This window comes from Eurytemora carolleeae, unplaced genomic scaffold (assembly GCF_000591075.1).
Source record: "Eurytemora carolleeae unplaced genomic scaffold, Eaff_2.0 scaffold23, whole genome shotgun sequence".
NCBI classification, from domain to species: domain Eukaryota; kingdom Metazoa; phylum Arthropoda; class Copepoda; order Calanoida; family Temoridae; genus Eurytemora; species Eurytemora carolleeae.
In genome coordinates, this window is record NW_019396045.1 from 247,164 (window position 1) to 260,436 (window position 13,273).

General features: G+C 30.6%; 3 protein-coding genes across 3 annotated transcripts; all 3 read right to left on the reverse strand.

The window, feature by feature from the left end:
* Nucleotides 1-349: 349 nt before the first annotated feature.
* Nucleotides 350-5,727, reverse strand: LOC111702077 (translation initiation factor eIF-2B subunit alpha). The gene is made up of 9 exons (XM_023473644.1): nucleotides 5,653-5,727; nucleotides 5,433-5,512; nucleotides 4,981-5,075; nucleotides 4,705-4,802; nucleotides 4,260-4,374; nucleotides 3,119-3,245; nucleotides 2,759-2,854; nucleotides 1,248-1,331; nucleotides 350-525 (listed from the first exon to the last, which is right to left on the reverse strand). The coding sequence occupies exons 1-9, from the start codon at nucleotides 5,696-5,698 to the stop codon at nucleotides 376-378; spliced, it is 891 nt and encodes a 296-aa protein (XP_023329412.1). The 5' UTR covers nucleotides 5,699-5,727; the 3' UTR covers nucleotides 350-375.
* On the reverse strand, nucleotides 5,703-10,329 carry LOC111702085 (general transcription factor IIF subunit 2). The gene is made up of 10 exons (XM_023473656.1): nucleotides 10,168-10,329; nucleotides 9,405-9,534; nucleotides 9,114-9,179; nucleotides 8,843-8,925; nucleotides 8,176-8,281; nucleotides 7,170-7,262; nucleotides 6,793-6,882; nucleotides 6,633-6,721; nucleotides 6,057-6,156; nucleotides 5,703-5,876 (listed from the first exon to the last, which is right to left on the reverse strand). The coding sequence occupies exons 1-9, from the start codon at nucleotides 10,302-10,304 to the stop codon at nucleotides 6,063-6,065; spliced, it is 888 nt and encodes a 295-aa protein (XP_023329424.1). The 5' UTR covers nucleotides 10,305-10,329; the 3' UTR covers nucleotides 5,703-5,876; nucleotides 6,057-6,062.
* Nucleotides 10,307-13,267, reverse strand: LOC111702139 (39S ribosomal protein L54, mitochondrial). Its single transcript, XM_023473721.1, has 4 exons — nucleotides 13,191-13,267; nucleotides 11,522-11,614; nucleotides 10,841-10,981; nucleotides 10,307-10,427 (listed from the first exon to the last, which is right to left on the reverse strand). Exons 1-4 carry the CDS (start codon nucleotides 13,251-13,253, stop codon nucleotides 10,341-10,343), a joined length of 384 nt encoding a protein of 127 aa, XP_023329489.1. The 5' UTR covers nucleotides 13,254-13,267; the 3' UTR covers nucleotides 10,307-10,340.
* Nucleotides 13,268-13,273: the final 6 nt, after the last annotated feature.

A 13,273-nucleotide genomic window follows, 5' to 3' on the forward strand; every position in this document is an offset into this window, starting at 1 on the left:
ATTATTTAAGGGATCTTCAGATTTTAACTTTTTAACAACTTAATAACAATTGTAGTGCTTGTATATTATGTGTATGAATTGTAATTTACAGATTATGTTGAATAGTCTTATAAATGTTGCTCAATAACGGTTTTTAATGTTAACAAAAAATTTGATTTTATTTAATAAATGTTTTAAAACTTTTTTAGGTTTAATTTTTAGAGTTTAAAAAATACTATTATTTGGTATAATAGACGTCTTTTAACTGTTTTTATCTTTAACTGAACTGCATTAATATTTCTTTTATTAGAATTACCAATTACTATCAAGAACCTGATTCAACCTAAATCATTTTAAATAATAAACATCATTTTTGATGTGATTTATAATCGTTTATTATAAATACAGGTTAATAAGTTCATCTGAAACAGCACTGGGGGTTAGTATCCCTAGATCTGTGAAGAGCAGGGTGAGAAGGGAGGGCGGGGTATAATCTAATCTTGGAGAACAGGTTGCATCATCCTTTCTACCTCCAGGATACTGATACTAAAATAAACATTCTTTTTAAAAAAGCTAGTTTTTTGGTATGAAACAATTTTCATTTAATCCCGCCCCTTTTAATCGATTTAATATTCACAAAGGAATATTTACAAATATTTACAAAGGAATGCCATTTACTCTCAGACAAATAAGAATCAATGGAAATTTAAACCCCCGAAGGATTCAATGATAAACCCGAGGGCGCAGCCCATGGGTTTATCATTGAAATTTGTCTGAGAGTAAATGATACATTCTTTTATGCAACAATTATCATTGAATCCCGAAAATATAAAACTTTTTTTGTGCATGTTGTGAATGTCGTATGTTAAAACCAGCTCTCAAAAAAGTTAGAACCAATAGAAAATTGAACTCTTCGTAGGATTTAATGATACACCCGAGGAAGACATAGTAAGTGATACTATTGTAGGGAAACCTCGAAAACTTGTTTAAATACTTAGAAGTTATCATATATAAGAAATAAATAAGATTTAGAATTTAAAAAAAAAAATCTTGAATATTAATAACTAAATGAAAAAAATCAATAATGAATAACTGAAAAAATTAATGATCACTGGAATAAATGATAATTCATTAAATAGAATAAATTAACATATGAAAAATAGGATGAATGTTTGGAAAAAATATTAAAATTTTTGGTTTATTTTACTGACTATATATAAATAACTGAAAACATCGATAAATTGATACATAATTGAATGAATTTTTACCTCTATTGGAATATCCTCCTGGGTTAAAGGATACAGTCTCACAAACTTGAAACTTTCCACCAGGGTGTAAACAGGTTTATTGTACTGAAATAATAAACAGGTTTATACAGAAATAATAAACAAGATTATTGTATTGAAATATTAAACAGGTTTATTGTACTGAAAAAATAAACAGGTTTATTGTACTAAAATAACAAACAGGTTTACTGTACTGAAAAGGTTTATACAGAAATAATAAACAAGTTCATTGTACTAAAATAAAAACAGGTTTATACAGAAATAATAAACAAGTTAATTGTATTAAAAAAATAAACAGGTTTATTCTACTTAAATAATAAACAGGTTTATTGTACTGAAATAATAAACAAGTTTATTGTACTGAAATAAAAAACAAATTCCTTGTACTGAAATAATAAACAGGTTTATTATACTGATATAATAAACAGGTTAATTGTACTGAAATAATAAACAAGTTTATTGTACTTGAAAAATAAACAGGTTTATTGTACTGAAATAATAATAGGTTTGTTGTATTGAAGTAATAAACAAGTTCATTCTACTGAAATAATAAACAAGTGTATTGTACTGAAACAATAAATAGGTTTATTGTACTAAAATAATGGGCAGGTTTATTGTACTGAAATAATAGACAGAATTATTGTACTGAACTGATAAAAAGGTTTATTGTACTGAAAAAAATAAAGCGGTTTATTACACTGAAAAATAAACAGGCTTATTGTACTGAAATAATGAACAGGTTTATGTACTAAAAAAATTAAAAGGCTTACTGAACTAAAATAATGTACTTTGATATAAATAACAGGTTTATTGTACTGAAAAAATCAGGTTTATTGTACTGAAAAAATAAACAGGTTTATTGAACCAAAACAGAAACAGGTTTATTGTATTGAAATAAACAGGTTTATTGTATTAAAATAAACAGGTTTATTGTATTGAATAATAAGGAAGTATATTGAATTAAAAAAACAAACATTTTAAACACGCTTACATATTTTTTACACTATGACTTCTATTATAAAAGTAATAATTAGTCAACTCTATTTACTATCCAACCCTGTTTGCTACTATAGCCCCCGGAAGAGAATCTAGCTATAAGTAATTCTTTTTAGCTACTATAAATTCTATTCCAACAGTAATAAACTCTTTTTACTCTTTATTCCAACGTTGTTTTCTACTAAAGCTACAGAATCAAACTATGAACTATGAAAAATAACCTTTTTTAGCTACTATAAATTCTATTCCAACAGTAATAAACTCTTTTTACTCTTTATTCCAACGTTGTTTTCTACTAAAGCTACAGAATCAAACTATGAACTATGAAAAATAACCTTTTTAGCTACTATAAATTCTATTCCAACAGTAATAAACTCTATTTACTCATTAATACAACCTTGTTAGCAACAATTACTACAGGAAGAGAATCTAGCTATGAACTATTAAACTAGTTTCTACAACTTGTGTTAAAACAATAATAAACTCATTACACCAACCTTGTTAGCTACTATAGCTACAGGAAGAGAACCAAGCTGGTTTACAATACCACCGCTCTCACATACTCCTTCAGCTCCCAGCAGTACACAGTCGATCTGGAACCGAATTTAATGAATAAGAGAGAGGTTCTAACTAGCTCAAATCCTGTCAAATCAAAGTTTAAGATTTTAAACAATCTTATATGAAGTCAGTTAAAAACTTAATGTAGACAAATTCACCAACAGTTCAAATCAAATCAGCAAGCTTTTAGCTGAATCAAAACTTGGCTCTGATTTTCAAGTTGAACCAGCATTAAAATTATGTGGTTGAACCGTCTCTATGTAGTTCAATGACTTCTTGCAATTCATTAAATCCGGTCCCTGGTTAATAATATATCCTATCCCCATATCCTCCACCAAGATACAGGATATATTCTCAGCATCCATTCTCTTCTTTAACTTCTCTCCAGAACTCCTAGTCAGATAAACCTGGAACTCAACACCTGACCTGAACAAGTAGTTATCAATAATCATGTAATGGGTAAATATTATTTCCAGTCAAACTCTTTATAACTATTGTGTTCTTTCTTCTTACTTCAAGGTGAATTTCGTTACTAGATCCTGAATATATATACATACCTAGCTGCTTTAACTAGAGCCTAAATCCTAGATATATATCTAGCTGGTAGATCCTAGATATGTACCTATTACCTAGCTGCTCTAACTAGAGTTGAGAGAACTGTTCCATATCCTAGATATATACCTAGATGCTCCACAAGCACTCTTGATACCCCACTCCTCACCTATCCTCAAGTCCTATAACCCAAACTTCCAGAACTCGACGTCACTAAGAGCTAACTGAGATACCACCCAACAGCGAAAAATTACAAGAAACGAGAAGAAGAAGAATATTGAACACAAGAATGGAAGGGAACTCTGATAAGCTTTACACTATCAACCTTTACCTCGTTAGCGAAAGAAGACACCATTAAAGAGCCCCTTTTTAGATATAAAAAGATTTGGAGTTGGGAGAAGTCCCCCCCTTGACTTTACCCAAAATAGAGAATACCAGGAGTGTGTTTGAATTTAGTTGCTGAATCAGAGAAGATGAGAAAGCAAGGTCATCAAGGAGTAGCGATGAAACCTGTAACATGTTGGCTTTGCAGGGATGTCAAAACAATAAAAATGTTCTTTTTTTTTCAAAATCAGCCATTATTTGGTCAATGATGCAAAACAAGAACATTAAAATTGGAGACTTTAAGAAAAATAGAGATATCAAAAAACCAGAAGCTGCTATTTATTATTTATCATTTATACGATTTTGTAATAAAATTTCTTAAAATCAATTTTCAAAAATAAATGTTAAAAAATACCTAGTTGCTCCAACTAGAGTTGAGAGTACTATCCTAGATCCTAGATATTTACCTAGCTGCTCTAACTAGAGCTGAGAGCACTATCCTAGATCCTAGATATATACCTAGCGGCTCTAACTAGAGTTTAGAGTACTATCCTAGATCTTTACCTAGCTGCTCTAACTAGAGCTGAGAGAACTATCCTAGATCTACCATGAACAAGAACCTTGTCTCCGTCCTGCAGGAAAGGCTGAAAACCCTGAGATATTTTCTCCCCCGAAACGTCTAAAAATATGCCATATTGTCATCTTTAGAAGTGCGAAGGCAACTTAAAGCTTTGGGGTAAGGGGCCGGACATTCTAAGTAAGAAACAAACAAGTCCACATCACACAAAAGTTTACCATAACGACTATGTGCCCTTAAAAAGTCTTAAAATACTGCGAAGGGGCGGGGCCGGGGAGCTTACACTATACAGGTTAGACAGTTAGGCTTACATTACGGATTTTAAAAAGACAGTAATCCAAGTTCCAGAAAGAAATAGTGATCCAAAGGAATCTTTAGACCTAGTCGGGGATTCAAAAGTTTTGTCCTCAGTATGGTTGTTGGTTGTAGTACCTAGTTTAGCAAGGAAATGTGTTCCCCTATCCAGCATTAGGGTGAGACAGGTGGCAAAATCCTGGCTCTCTAACTGGGTGTGCGCTAAGGTTATGAACCTAAAAAACAAGTGTTTAAAGGGACAATACACTAAATTCAAGTTAGGTCTGCATCATTATTTCTTTTGAGAGAGTTCTCTGTTAAATTATTCTTTTTCAGTTTAATATGTAGACTAGGTTTTTAAAGACTGCCATTTTTGAACAATTTTGAAAAAATAATTAATTAATAATTCAAAACCTGAGAAAAAGCTCACAAGCGGAGGTAACAGCAATCACAGAACAATCAACTTCTTTAAATTTAACAGCTTCAGATTTCAATAGCTCAATCAATTCCTGAAAAAAATGAATTAAAAAAAATAGTTATTTTGCTTCAACCATTGCTATCTAATTATTAAAATAGGGAAATGAATAAATCAATCACTTAACCGTTTAATCAATAAATCATTAAATAGATGAATAAACCATTTACGCAATCAATAAATCATTTACTCAATCAATAAATCATTTACTCAATCAATAAATCATTTACTCAATCATTAAATCATTAGAAGTTAACGATAAAAATTGATGACATATATTTAAATAGCCCGCCAATTTCCGAAAAAAATACGCGACATTTATAATATTAAAAAAATCGACGAAAAGTTTCTGTTATGCTTGAAAGAAAACTATTTGATTAAAGCATATTACCTGCAAAGTTTTAGCTCCTGACTGCCTAAGCACCTGCATAAGGCCTTGAATTGCAGCAATACCAGTAGAAACATCACGTTCTGTTCAAATTTAAATTCTAAGCCTGTTTAGGAACAACTGAATTAAAATTTTCAACGCAAAATGAAGAAAAATTTAGTTGGAATAAAACATGTCCACATTTTGTCTCAATGTAGTCTCAATCCTGGCTTTAATTAAATTCCTAAGGCAGATTTGAATATATTAATCGGCTGCTCGTGGGCCGCCATTTTATCTGAAAATAACGAAGTTTATCACAATTATTCTGAATGGATCCTGATGTATTGAGAACTTGTGGCGGAATTCTGCAACATTGTACATTTGCGATGCAGATATTGTGTACACTGTACGTACAGTGTACAAGTGTACAATGTACAGGCTGGAATTCAAAGATACAGTTAACTCTTCCTGAAGACAAAAAATGTTAATCCCTCATTTTTTACCAAATATGAGATCCTGCAGAAAAAAACATCATTAAAAAAATTATCTTAATTATGATTAAAGCTGTGATTACTAAAATGTAACAAAATGAACAAATTCCAACAGATCTAACTTTAAAACATCTGTAAGTAGGGATCGAGCATGGTCCTGTATTTAATCACTGTCGCTATCATCCAACTCATCTTTCTTCTTCACCTCCTTCTCCTCCTTGTAGTGACGGAACTCAGGCTTCAGCTCCCACATGTTTCTAAAAAAAACATATTCCTACGGACTTCTGTTCGGTGGTTTTCTAATTGGTTTTTTCAAACATTTGTTTATTAGTTCGTTCATTGTTCGTCAGTTTTGTTTATTTGTTCATAATTTCGTTCATTTGTTAATTAGTTTATTCATTAGTTTGTTCATTTTTTCATTAGTTTGTTTATTCGTTTGGTAATTTGTTAATTAATTTGTTCATTAATTCATTTATTTGTTTATTAGTCTGTTCATTTGTTCATTAGTTTCTTCATTTGTTCATCAGTTCCGTTAACTTATTCATTTTTTAAATTTGTTACTTCATTTCTTCATTAAATCGTTAATTTGTTCAGTAATTCGTTCATCTTAGTTCAGCTGGTTCCAGCCCATAAAATATAAATTTTTGAAAAAATACAAAAAATTTAAAATTATGAACTTGTCAAGCATTAAAAATTATTTCTTAGTTTCAAATAACTCTGAAGATCTTCTCACTTGTTTGGTTGTTTCACGTTGTAGTTACACACTTCGTTTAGGATCTGTTTTAGATAGGCAACAGGCTGCCTTGTCTCTCCAACCAAATCCTAAATACAGAAATTGATGTATATGACATTTCATGGGGGGGNTCAGTGACATAGTATATTAATCAAACTACCTTTATATTATAATACTGATGCTTCTCAAACAGAGCGAAGAGGATCTCCATCACCTTCTCCTTGTCATCTCTCATCTTCTTACCCTCCAACTAGACAACAGAAAATAATAAAAATAATAAATTATGATAAAATATAAGAAAGAAAAAAGAAAGATGGAAAACATTGACGTCAAATTTTAAAATATTTGTTTTGATTATGATACAGTGAGAACCATAAACTTGGAATTGAAAGACGACATTAAAGTTGTCAGGCAAATGGTTTATGTCTCTTTTTTACGCTTCCTTGTTCTTACTATCTAAAAGCATATCTTGAGTCGTCTTCCTATTCCACAGTTGTATGGATCTTACTGTATAGTTTGCTAAAAAACGAGAGTGACCTTCTTCTGTTTGTCGTACTGTATGTTTGCGATATGGTTTGCTACTGGACGGAAGTTCTGTACATGTTTCTCTAGTTTCATCACTTTCCTTCTCTAAACAAAGGTATCAATCAATCAATCAATCAATCAATCAATCAATCAATCAATCAATCATTCAATCAATCAATCAATCAATCAATCAATCAATCAATCAATCAATCATTCAATCAATCAATTTATCAATCAACCAATGAATAAATCAATCACTTAACCGTTTAATCAATAAATCATTAAATAGATGAATAAACCATTTACGCAATCAATAAATCATTTACTCAATCAATTAAGGATTTACTCAATAAATTAACTATTTACTGAATCAATAAAACATTTACTCAATCAATAAGTCATTTACTAAATCAATAAATCATTTACTAAATCAATAAATCTTTTCCTCAATCATTTACTCAATCAATAAACATTTACTAAATACTCAATCAATAAAGCATTTACTTGTAAGTTTATTAAATAAATTAATAAACCATTTACTAAACCAGTAAATCATTTACACAATCAATACATCATTTACTCAATCAATAAATCATTTACTCAGTCAATAAATCATTTACTAAATCAATAAATCATTTACTCAATCAATAAATCATTTACTCAATCAATAAAGCATTTACTAATTCAATAAATAATTTACTCAATCAATAAAGCATTTACTAAATCAATAAATCATTTACTCAATCAATAAATCATTTCCTCAATCAATAAATCTTTCACTCAATCAATAAAGCATTTACTAAATATCATTTACTCAATCAATAAACCATTTACTTTATCAACAAATCATTTACTCAATCAATAAATCATTTACTCAATCATTAAATCTTTTCCTCAATCATTTACTCAATCAATAAACATTTACTAAATACTCAATCAATAAAGCATTTACGTGTAAGTAAGATTTATTTACAACCTATCATTCATTAACTAAATTAATTAAGAAAGAAAAGATTACCGGTTCTCCAGCTTTAATGATTGCTTCTCTCTTGATGTTCATGTAGGATTTATTTTGAATTGGACCACACTCTGCTCTCTGTACAACCTTACCCTCAATCTGTATCCTAGATAAGGAATCAACCATTATACTGTGTTAAAACTCTTATAAAGAAAGAGTTCTTACTTAGCTGATAAAGAAGGAATACTTATTTATAAATAATTGTATATATTTTTTTCTTATCTGCTACAAAAGGATCACAAAAGGATTTTGCGGAGGAATATTTACTTTTCTGCCACTATGGAGGAATACTTGCTTATCTGCTACTGGTGGAATATTTACTTATCTGCCATTGGAGGAATACTTACTTATCTGCAACTGGAGGAATACTTACTTATCTGCCATTGGAGGAATACTTACTTATCTGCTGCCAGAGGAATACTTAATTGCATGCTACAGGAGGAATACTTAATTATCTGCCACTGAAGTAGGCTAAAGGGAGGAGTGCATATCTGCCACTGGAGGAATACTTACTTATCTGCTACTATAGGAATACTTAATTGTATGCTATAGGATGAATATTTACTTATCTGCTAAAGTGAATGCTTATTTATCTGCTAATGTAGGGATACTTACTTATCTGCAACTGAAGGAATACTTACTTATCTGCTATTGTAGGAATACTTACTTATCTGCTACCGGAGGAACGGCATCTTTATCTCCTGGAATATGACTGAAGACCCCCATGGTCTGGTTTGCTATACTGGAGATCTGAATAAATATTCATGAGTAACTAGGAGATAGGACATAATATTCATAAAATAATTTACAGTTTTAAATGGATCCGAAAAAAATCATTTCATTCATTTTGTATTCTCGGAGATGATATTAGGAAAAAACAAACCATACTTTTGTATCATATACATCTTCGCAATTCAAATTAAATCAAAAGTTATCACCTTAAACTTATGTTCTTTTGGTACAGCTTGACTTGTACACGAGTTTCGAACTAAATCCAGGGATTCCTAAATTCATAATTTATCATTTTTAATAAGTATAATATATTTAAAAATTAAACCAAATTCAACAAGGTACAGTTCATCCAAATTGATTCTAAAATGTCTAAAGTTAAAGAATCAATTTGAGTTTAAATTGTCGCATCTTATAACATCAAAAAGTGCTGAATCAGTGTATAAGAATAAGAGAAAGTATACACTATACATATATAGATACATGGAATAAATGTTCACCTCCTCTGAGATTCCTACTATAGGTGCGCAGATAGCGTCTGAGAGCGTAAATGTAACGTCTGCCCGCATGCCCGGTACACGTCGGATGCGCAGTTTTCCAACATCGGCATTAGGACCAGCTTTGGAAAATCTAGAATTCATCAAGATGTTACAGTGATAACCAAATAACTCTGGAATAGGAAGTTGACTTTAAGACACTTAAATAGTCCAATGAACATGATACACAGCAATTGTGTAGTGTAAACAGACCCATTTCACATGAAAATTTATCTAAAAAGTTACTAGTAAAGTTATCTGCTTTGTAACAACATATATTGCACTTTCTCTAATGTCGTCTTCCTATTCCATTCCTATGTTTTCTGGTTATCTTGTACAAAATGTATTTAGACGAAAAAAAAATTAAGCGTAACAAATATTAAAGTTTTTTTTTTGCAAATATACATAATACAAGTCAAAAAATGTCTTTTCATCACAATCCTTTTGAATAATACTATATATTTTGATAGTGCTTGAAAATAAAACATAACTATTCATGTCCGGGTTAAATTTTTTTTTATAAAATATCTATGGTTGTATCTCGGCCCCGGAAGAGAAATTTTCGAAGATTGGAGGAAAATTTAAAATATTGACTTTCTTACCAAAACTGTTTAATTGCACCTTCAAAAAAGATCAAAAATTTCTTTCATATCAAAAAAATGTATATTTCAAGAGAAGAAAAAGTAGATTTTTTGAGAAACTGCATCGCCTAAATTAAGTTTTTAACCTGTCACTAATATACTTGGGAACCTTGACCAGCCAAACATCCCGGGTAGAGTTGGTCAAATCTAAATCTAGAGCTTTCTTAGATTTATCTTTTCCCTCCTTTCCTTCCTTCACTTCTTTTCCGCCATTTTCCGCCATTGTTTCTGAAATATTGTTTAAGACTAGTTCTAATATTTATTTAAGTTTGAGTTTCAATAATCGGATTCTTTTATAATCCATCAACTTCTGAACTTCTTCCCAGTATTCCCGTGTATTAGGATCCTAAAAACAAAAATATTTGAACAATTTTGACGGGGAAAAAACAACAGAATTTTCAATAGATTTGTTCTAATTATATTTAATTTTTATGATTTTCCCGAGTGTTTTCTTTGAATATTTTAATATATTAATAACAAAATTTTGGTTCGCATTGCTTTATAATCTTATATAGGCCAATTTTCAAAATATAATACAAATTTTACGAGAACTCTAGAGTTACAAATAAAATCCAAAACTTAACAATTTTCCTAGCATTACAGGTACTTAATAAAATACTAGCTAGGGAACCCTGCTATAATTAAAGTGAGCATGAACCGTGCTTGAACGATAAAGTGTACACTGTACAGTAGTTCAATTAACAAAATTCTAACTGAAGGCTCTGAACTGTAAAATATTAGAAAGGGAAAGTTTCTCACCAACTCGTCTAGTGTAGGTTTAGGTCTCTTAATATCCAGTTTGAAAAGCCAATCTGGGTATTCTGAATCTGGTTTAATCAACACAGGTTCAGATAAAGGACCCTCAAGGGCGTAGTTTAATCCACAAACTTGACTTACTAACTAAACAAAATAAGTTTTCAGAAATACATTCTTACAAAATTTATAGAATCCAAATAAATATATTCTAATAGTTAAACAATTATGTTCTATTTGTTCACATAAATAAGATAATGCAAATTCTTTCTTTATCTGAAAGGGACTGTAAGTGTAATTTCAAGTGAACCCTCCTTGCAAAGATGACAATGCCCTATTTACAGCATGCAGGAATCATTAACAGAACCCTTTATACCGTTAACTAGGCAACAACAAAAAAGGTATCCTGCATATTTCAACAATTCTCTCTACCGCATTAAACTGACAGTTACTTTTGTAGAGAAACCACAATTACAAATTATCAATTTTTAAACAGAAAAACGAAATAACCTTCTCGTTTTTGCACAAACGATGGTTTAAAGGGTAACGTTGTGAATCGGGAATATCCCTTTTCTATCTCTAATGGAGGGTCACTTTAATTTTTCAAACAGTCACTCTATGACCAACAAGTGTTTCAAAATAAATGTACGTGGGTAATATTCTTGATTTGCTGATTGAGATGTTTACCTTTTTAGCATCAGTTTCTACTTCTAGAACCGGTTTAGCGGATTTTCCTCCTTTTCCCTTCGCTGCTTTAGCTTTAGCTCCTCTAACAGGCACCTGGGTTTGAATAAAATTATCCTACAGCAGATCACACAGTCTTCAAATACTGGACTAAAATTAAGGACAAGACTGCCTTGATCAATATTTTCAATAACATTGGCTTATGATTGATGACAATCCCCAATTCCTGTTAGTACATTATTTTTATTTTAGATAAATATGTTCTACTTTCGTTGTTGGCCATAGAAGATTTCTTCATCCTCAGCCTGTGGATGGGTTACTGCTATACATATAAATCCCAGTTCTATTTTGAATTAAGAATCTGGTAAATTATGGATCCAATGAACCAGGCAAGAAAATATCTAAAATGTCATCCTAGGATAGTAGTGGTTAGTTACCAAGCGTTATAATAGGAAAGGATAAAAAGTGAAACGTGTTAATTTACATTAACATATTCAGCTTTGGAAATTTTTTTTTGTTAATTTAAAAAAATATATAAAAAATTTATGTATACTGTATAGCAACCCAAGTCTGATGCACATTAGGGTGACCCATTTTGCAGTCTGATTTCCCAAAGAAACCTAACAGTCTAATACTGTTCTGTATGATGTCAGTTTTCACAGGATTTTTCTCTCGGTCAATGGGAAGTGGTCGTGCAAGGCCCGTGCAGATCGCAAAAAAATCTACATAGCTCAACAAAAATATTTCTTGAATTTCTCAGGTCATATATCATTTTCTTCGTAATTGTATAAAAAGATTAAATCCACTGAAATCTTTAAAAATTACAAAAATTGATAGATTTAGACCAAAAAAACGATTTGGAGGTTTTTAGCGATCTGCACGGGACTTGTACGATCACTAGTCATTGACCTAGATAAAAAAATTCCTATGATAACTGACATCATAAAAAACAATATTAAACTGTTAGGTATTTGTGGTGCAATATTTCTATATTTTCCTAAAAAATGGGTCACCATAATGCACATCCAACATTCCACCTTAGTAATACGATTTAAAAATATTTTCTTTTGTAAACAGTAAGCACTGGCTCCCTGTATATGGATCACGCTAACTGGTTTCGTTGACGCACTGGACCCACTTGATCAGTTAGGATATCTTTTCAAGCGCAACTTCCAAACCGCTGTGCCAAAATAGAGATTTTGAAAAATCAGACATGCTAAATCAAATGAATTTTAATTAAATCAAATCATCCTATTGTACCTAAATTTTATTTTCATACGCAAGTAGATATGTAACCCATCAATATAATTTCCTTATAGGTAAAAGTTAAAAAATTAAATGCTTTTATAAAAGGACAGATAACACATGTATTTTTGTACCTTGTATAGAATAAAACGACCTAACGGACAAACTTTTTGTGGTAACTTACAGTCTCGCATGACCCCAAGTGGGTTAAGGACGGTCAAAATTGACTTAAGAAGTGTCGACATAGCGATTTATTAAAATTCCTTATGTAGAAAAAAGCACGAGTTTTTTACTGAAGTACGATAAAAAATGGCGAACTAAAAAGTAACAGTTAAAAGTTGAAATTATTAAAAAAAGGGGAACCAAAAATCATACATTTCTAATCTATTTATTATAACTTAAATTTAACCTGGCTTTCAAAGTTTACCTGTGAATATATTGAAGTATTTAAAATGAGCTGTTTACTTGTGCAACGAAATATTCCTAACATTTTATCTGAAGAAAATAAGG